The sequence below is a fragment of the Salarias fasciatus genome, chromosome 3 (genome assembly GCF_902148845.1).
Source record: "Salarias fasciatus chromosome 3, fSalaFa1.1, whole genome shotgun sequence".
NCBI classification, from domain to species: Eukaryota; Metazoa; Chordata; class Actinopteri; order Blenniiformes; family Blenniidae; genus Salarias; species Salarias fasciatus.
Window position 1 is genome coordinate 29,661,030 of NC_043747.1, and position 6,888 is coordinate 29,667,917.

A 6,888-nucleotide genomic window follows, 5' to 3' on the forward strand; every position below is an offset into this window, starting at 1 on the left:
TCTAAAGTGCTACAGACACCCGGACATATCTGTTTGTAGTAAAATGTAATATCTAACAGACTGTTTGAAAATTGTATGATTGAAAAATGTTAATGAGTCTTTTTTTCACTTTCTGCAGCTCCGGCTCACAGAATGAACCTTCGATCGCTTCACCGTCGTAATCTTTGAGTTTGTATACCGGTGGAGTACGCGGAATGCATTCTGACACCGTAAATACTTTGTTCGTGAATCTCTGTTCATATTTTTTATCGAAGGCCCCTCGCAACTTGGATATTCTGACAACATCACCCACCTTAAATCCTACCTTTATTTTTGTTTTCTCTTGTCTCGTGGTGTAGGCGTACCGTACAAATTGTGAAACACACGGCGGGTATTTTCCTTAGTCACATCAACCGGACGCATTTTTATACTGCTGTGGTAAGTGTTATTATAGCTTTTTACTAAGTCTGGTAGGATTTCCACGTACCGTCTAGTGTTCTTAGCAGTGAAATATCTCCACATTCTGGTCTTTCAACCACGCAGGCTTTTAGATCACTGGCTGTGGCAAAATGTATGATGGTGTGTTTCCTCATCAGAATCTTGAAACTTTTGTTGAAAAATTCTCTTCCTGCATCAGTCTGTAGTTTTTCAGGCGTCTGGCTCTCACGAAAGACGGATTCAAAGGCAGACACCACCTCAGCCGCGGTCTTCTTTCTCAAAGCTCACACGTACGCTAATTTCGAAAACACATCGATGACCGTGAGTAAATAACTATACCCATCATTTTCATCTGCTAACGCTCGCATATCGCAAAGGTCTGCCTGAAATTGTGTGAGAGGTCTTGTAACAAAAACTCTGTTCCTTGGAAATCTTCCACCCAACTTTCTTTCTTTCTACCCCGCCGAAACTACCAGGATGACTCGGCTTGTAATATAACCTCTTCATGACACGTTTCTCCGCCATCTCGAGGTACGATATAAATTCACCCCCTTCTAACCGTCTGTCTGGCTCCTACTCATCCCTTCAGATGTGTCAACACCTAACCCGTCGTAAAAACTTCAAAAGACCTCAGACGGAAGGAAGTTTGCGGGGGGGGGGGGGGGACAAATGCGCAGTGGACAAACGCTGGACAAATGGTGGACATATGGCGAGGGGAGGGGTTTATTGGGGGGCCATAAATCTTTCGGCTTGACATATAATATCCTATCTGTCTCTCTGGCGCTGTTTTCAGGACCCAGACCCCGGGGGATCGGAGGGACAGGCGAATCACCGCGACAAGTGTTTGTTTACCCCCACAGGGATTCTGAAACACATTTATTGAGGTAAAAAAGTTGCAAAGTTCTGCTTTAACATGTACTCCTGGTAATCGTTTGATATTACAGTCCCAGTTGCTATTACTGTTGACGCACACTAGATGGCGGGCAAACCACATTTACAACAAAATACATGCTTTTGCAAATGACAATGTTTGTTAAAGAAAAGAATAATGACTGATAAACTAACAATGTTGATCAGAAATGAACAAATCAGCATAAGCATAATGTTATACAGGTATTTTGTTGTGGTTGGGATGAAATACAACAAGTATGATCGAGTTCGCCATGCAGCTTCGGGCTTCCTAGGTTTCCACTGATTGAGTAAAAATAAATGAATTGTACTGGCTGACCAAACTTCAGGGGTGGAGAACATTACAATAAAATTATAATGCACAGGCGACTGGTTTGATCAGGCGGCGTTCGCGGATCACATGCCGGTCACATGATCTGGTCACATGACCAGACAGCCGCTCGCGCTGTGCGCTCGTAGCTAAGCTACTCGGTTCAAACAGGACGTCAACCATGAAGCTCCAGGTCCATTCTCCACCTCTAACCTGTCAGTCACCATAACCACACAGTTTGTCCTCCAGTCCCCTGCCTGCTACGTGAGGAGAAGCGGCGCTGCCGGTGTCCTGCCAAAAAGTGATTCCCTGCCATAAAGTGATTTCCGGTCTGCGGGCAGCTGAAAAGCGCAGCTTCTGTGGCTCTGCAGCAGTCTTAATTATGCTCAAACAAGTTTGTTTCTGATCATCCAACGATGTTTATTTGTGTTTGCGTTTGATAGCCTCCTGTACGTCCAGTTGCCTTATATCGCTGTTAAATACCGGTAAGCTAGTTGACGATTTTAACCTGGCTTGTTGTTATGCTTATAAAGATGTGTACGGAGCTGACACGTTTTCTTTTCTTTTTTTTTTTTGCACTAAAACTGCTAGATTGCTCGACAGAGTAATTTCATCCCAAGCAGTGCGTCGTACGGAAATCACTTTCTGGCAGAAATCAAGTTTTGGCTGATTCCAATCCGCGGAATCAGCTTTTAGCAAGCAAAAGCTGATTTTGACATTGTAATGTCCCTTTACTCATTTTTTAAGTGGTATAAAGTATTGGTTTTACTCAAATGTTGTAAATGTGACTCTGCTGTGTTATATTAAATCATTTTGAGGCAAAATATCGATCCATATACAATACTGGAGGCATGAATCAGCTTTTGACAAGCAAAATAAGCTGATTTTGACATTGCAATGTCCCTTTTCTCAATTTTCAAACCGTACAACGCACTGCTTGGGATGAAATTACTCTGTCGAGCAATCTAACAATTTTGGTGCAAAAAAAAAAAAAAGAAAAGAAAACGTGTCAGCTCCGTACACATCTTTATTAGCATAACAACAAGCCAGGTTAAAATCGCCAACTAGCTTACCGGTATTTAACAGCGATATAAGGCGACTGGACGTACAGGAGGCTATCAAACGCAAACATAAATAAACATAATTGGATGATCAGAAACAAACTTGTTTGAGCCCAATTAAGACTGCTGCAGAGCCACAGAAGCTGCGCTTTTCAGCTGCCCGCAGACCGGAAATCACTTTATGGCAGAGAATCACTTTTTGGCAGGACACCGGCACGAAAAAAACTGCAAATCGTCGCGGCGCAGCCGGCATCGCTGCACTACGATTCCCATAATGCCTTGGGACCGGTCACATGACCAGACAGCCGCTAAGCGCTGCGCGCTCGTAGCTAAGCTACTCGGTTCAGACGTCAAACATGAAGCTCCAGGTACTTTATCCACCATCGTGATTAAAAAAAAAAGAAAGACGCTTTTGGCCGAGTTGGTAAGCAGCTTACAGTCAAGTCGGCACCGACCAACTCGGCCACTCGAGAGCCCCCCCGCCCGCGAGGCCGACTTGGCTTGATGCCGAGTTGACTGTATCCCGGGGCGGTGCCGAGTTGGCCGGGGCCGACTTGGAGTGGTGCCGACTTGACTGTAAACCCCATCCATCCATCCATCCATCCATCCATCTATCTATCTATCTATCTATCTATCTATCTATCTACTACAGTACAACAAAACTGTCAAACTTCATCAAGACTAAAACTAAAACTAATTTCCACAGACTAAATTTTAACTAAAACAAAACTAAACTAAAAACTAAAATGTGACTTTAAATAAATCAAGTCTTTGGTGAGTGACTAAAACTAAAATGAAATGAAAAATTCATGTCAAAATTAACACTGGGCACAGAGGGTCGACTTTACTGAAGCAACAAATGAGAGAAAAAAGAATGAAGTGGATGGATTGAAACAGCTGGTGAAATGCATGATGACAAGGAAACAATCGTACAGTTACAGAGATTAATCTGAGACTGTAGAAGGTTGACAACATTACATCAGGAAGATAGAAGAGGCAGATAGAACACTGGTAAAATGAGAAAATAAATAAATACATACATACATGTGAACTAATAAAATAAAGTTGTGAAGAGAACCGGTGGCCTCGTCCAGCCCTGCTGGAGTCCAGCAGGCACCGGGACCAGGTCTGACTGACTGCTGACAGGGAGGACCAGACTGCTGCTCCGGTCGCACAGAGACCGGACGGCCCTGAACAGGGAAGAGGAGAGGAGTGTCGGAGCACGCCCTCCTCTGGACGCTGGTTCTAACCAGGAACCCTTCTGTTCAGCCGCTGAGCTGCGTTTTAACATGCAGTGTGAATAAGAGGTGTTAGTTTCTCTTTCCGGCCACATTTCAGCGGTGAAGCTGAGAGAAGCTTTCAGACACGTAGAGACTAAAACCTCCAGACCACCTCCTGAGTCCAGCCAGAGAGGAGCAGCTGGTTCTGATCCAGATCCTCCAGAAAGACCAGCAGATAGAGCAGGAGTAGCAGGAGGAGGAGGAGAGACCGGCCGGCCTGGACGATGGAGGGAAGACGTGTTCTGCAGCTGCTCTGTAAGAACGGTTCTCTGCAGGTTCTCCTGTCTCCTCCAGAGAACCTGAGACCAGCTCCTCTCTCTCTGCAGGTCTGACCTTCACTCTCATCTCCACCACTCTGCCATCTCTTCAAGGTCAGTGAACGCCTCGTTCCTCCGTCGCATCACATCCAGTTTGTGTGTGTTGTTTAGAGGAGCAGAGAACCAGGAAGTTGTGAGCTGTTTGCTGTTGTGTGTGTGTGTGTGTGTTGTGTGTGTGTGTGTGTGTGTGTGTGTGTGTGTGTGTGTGTGTGTGTGTGTGTGTGTGCGGGCCGCACCGTCACAAGGACGCAGGACACCAAGAAATGTGTCCCTTGGGTTTTTTGTGGCGCTGACACAGGGACCAGATCCTGGTCTATAAAAAGCCTGGAACGTGAACAGAAGCTTGAAAACCTTTCAAAGTTTCCCAGATCCTCTTTAAATCCTCCCTCAGGCTGGAGCAGCACCTGCTTCAGCTCCAGGTCCCGGTCCAGGTCCAGGTCCAGGTCCAGGTCCAGGTCCAGGTCCAGGTCCAGGTCCAGGTCCTGGACTGTGGCTGGTGTATCAGATGCTGTACTGCAGTCCAGTCCAGTTTGACCTGCTTCAGCCGCCGTCTTCCCAGAACCTGAGCCTTTAACTGCTGTCACGGGAAATTTCTCTTCTGCTGTTTGTTGTTCATGCTGTGTTTTTCTCAACACCTTAGTCTGTTGATTCGTAAATGTTCTCAGCTTCAGGAGGGTTTTCTTCCATGGAGGGACATTTCTCACTTTTTCTCTGAACGACAAACTCGATGATGGATCTTCAGCTGGAACTTGTCTTGTTCTCCATCTCTCCATGAACGACTTTTATCAGCAGGACTGACTGTGAGTCCCAGCAGATCTCAGTTCCTTCAGAGAGACTCAGTGTCTCTGAGCTGTGAGGAGGACGGATGGACAGTTTGGAGGAAGACCAGCAGGAGACAGAGGAGTTCATGTGAAGACTGGTGGGGAGAATCTGCTGGTTCCTCCTGTAGAATCAGCTACATGCTGACCAGAGACAGTGGAGTTTACTGGTGTGAGTCCAGAGAGGGAGCAGCTGGAAGCAGCATCGACATCACTGTAGCTGGTAAGAGAGTCTGTCTCTGTCTCTGTCTCTGTCTCTGTCTGTCTCTCTGTCTCTCTCAGATGCTGGACTCTGCTCTCTGTGTCCAGATACAGTGGTCCTCCAGAGTCCAGTCCTCCCTGTGATGGAGGGACAGGACGTCACTCTGGGTTGTAGAACCAGCGCTCCCTCCACCCTCTCAGCTGAGTTCTTTAAAGACGGCGTCTCCATCGGGACCGAGTCCACAGGTCACATGACCCTCCCTCCATGTTTCCCGCTCTTGCTGAAGGCCTCTACAGGTGTAGCTTCAGAGGTGTTGGAGAGTCTCCACCCAGCTGGATCTCTGTCTCAGGTGAGGAGGACGAACCTGCTGCAGGTCTGCTGCTGAGAACCTCCTTCAACTGAGACTGATTTCAGGGAACCACAAGACAGATCCTCCTCCTGGTTCCTCCTCTGATCCTCCTCCTGGTTCCTCCTCTGATCCTCCTCCTGGTTCCTCCTCTGATCCTCCTCCTGGTTCCTCCTCTGATCCTCCTCCTGGTTCCTCCTCTGATCCTCCTCCTGTTCCTCCTCTGATCCTCCTCCTGGTTCCTCCTCAGATCCTCCTCCTGGTTCCTCCTCTGATCCTCCTCCTGCTCCTCCTCTGATCCTCCTCCTGGTTCCTCCTCTGATCCTCCTCCTGGTTCCTCCTCAGATCCTCCTCCTGGTTCCTCCTCTGATCCTCCTCCTGGTTCCTCCTCAGATCCTCCTCCTGGTTCCTCCTCTGATCCTCCTCCTGGTTCCTCCTCTGATCCTCCTCCTGGTTCCTCCTCTGATCCTCCTGGTTCTCCTGGTGCTGAGTTCAGTGTTCTCCGCCACCTGCTGGTTTCCTGTCCGTACTTCATCTCCACTCTGCTCATGGTGTCGATATATCGAGGCAGAGCCAAAGGTAACTAACTCACTCACTCGCTCATTCACTCACTCACTCACTCACTCACTCACTCATCCTCCTCTCTCGTCAACAGGAGACAGTGTGCCCGTCTCCATGGCGACCGCTGGTGAGGTTCAGGCCTCTCAGGGATTGGACGAAGACTACGATGACGCCATGGCGGCGGTCAGCACGGAGCATCACTTCTGAAGTCAACCAAACTCCTTTAAACTTTATTGATGTGAAGATTTAAACACAGCAACAGTGGAGGAGTGGAAACAGGAAAGGAATAAAGACATGATCTAAAAAACAGTCTGAAGGTCTTCACTGTCATGTGTGGTCATGTTTTTCACTGGAAGATAATAACATCTCTTTCTTCTGCTTTGTAATTTATTTTATTCTTTTTTTCTCTCACAATTATGAAGAAGAAATGAAGAAAATGTCAGATTCATTGCATGTGAGAAATGTCAACACAATCTTAAATCTTTTCCTCATCAAGTGGAACCTTTCAGTCAGTCTGGTTTCCAGTCCGACTTCTTTTTGGAGGGGCAGGCATAGGTGAAAGTAAGCCGGACCGCACCGGAACGCCGTGCCGGTAAGAAATATCCTGGCCTCTTCTACAGGAACGCCCCGGAACGCCTCTGAAAAGCAACTTTCACTCATGCATACA

The 6,888-nt window shown here is 47.2% G+C and overlaps 1 protein-coding gene across 1 annotated transcript; it reads left to right on the forward strand.

Annotated features, from left to right (window-relative positions):
• The first annotated feature begins 4,091 nt into the window (after positions 1-4,091).
• Positions 4,092-6,578, forward strand: LOC115382902 (uncharacterized). The gene is made up of 7 exons (XM_030084868.1): positions 4,092-4,232; positions 4,304-4,348; positions 5,087-5,335; positions 5,422-5,580; positions 5,625-5,663; positions 6,054-6,239; positions 6,316-6,578. Exons 1-7 carry the CDS (start codon positions 4,202-4,204, stop codon positions 6,426-6,428), a joined length of 822 nt encoding a protein of 273 aa, XP_029940728.1. The 5' UTR covers positions 4,092-4,201; the 3' UTR covers positions 6,429-6,578.
• Positions 6,579-6,888: the final 310 nt, after the last annotated feature.

Coding starts and splice junctions, on each gene's coding strand:
- LOC115382902 (XM_030084868.1), top strand. CDS start 4,202: ATGGAGGGAAGACGTGTTCTGCAGCTGCTCT. Junction 4,349..5,086: donor CACTCTGCCATCTCTTCAAG/GTCAGTGAACGC, acceptor TTTTATCAGCAG/GACTGACTGTGAGTCCCAGC. Junction 5,336..5,421: donor CATCGACATCACTGTAGCTG/GTAAGAGAGTCT, acceptor CTCTGTGTCCAG/ATACAGTGGTCCTCCAGAGT.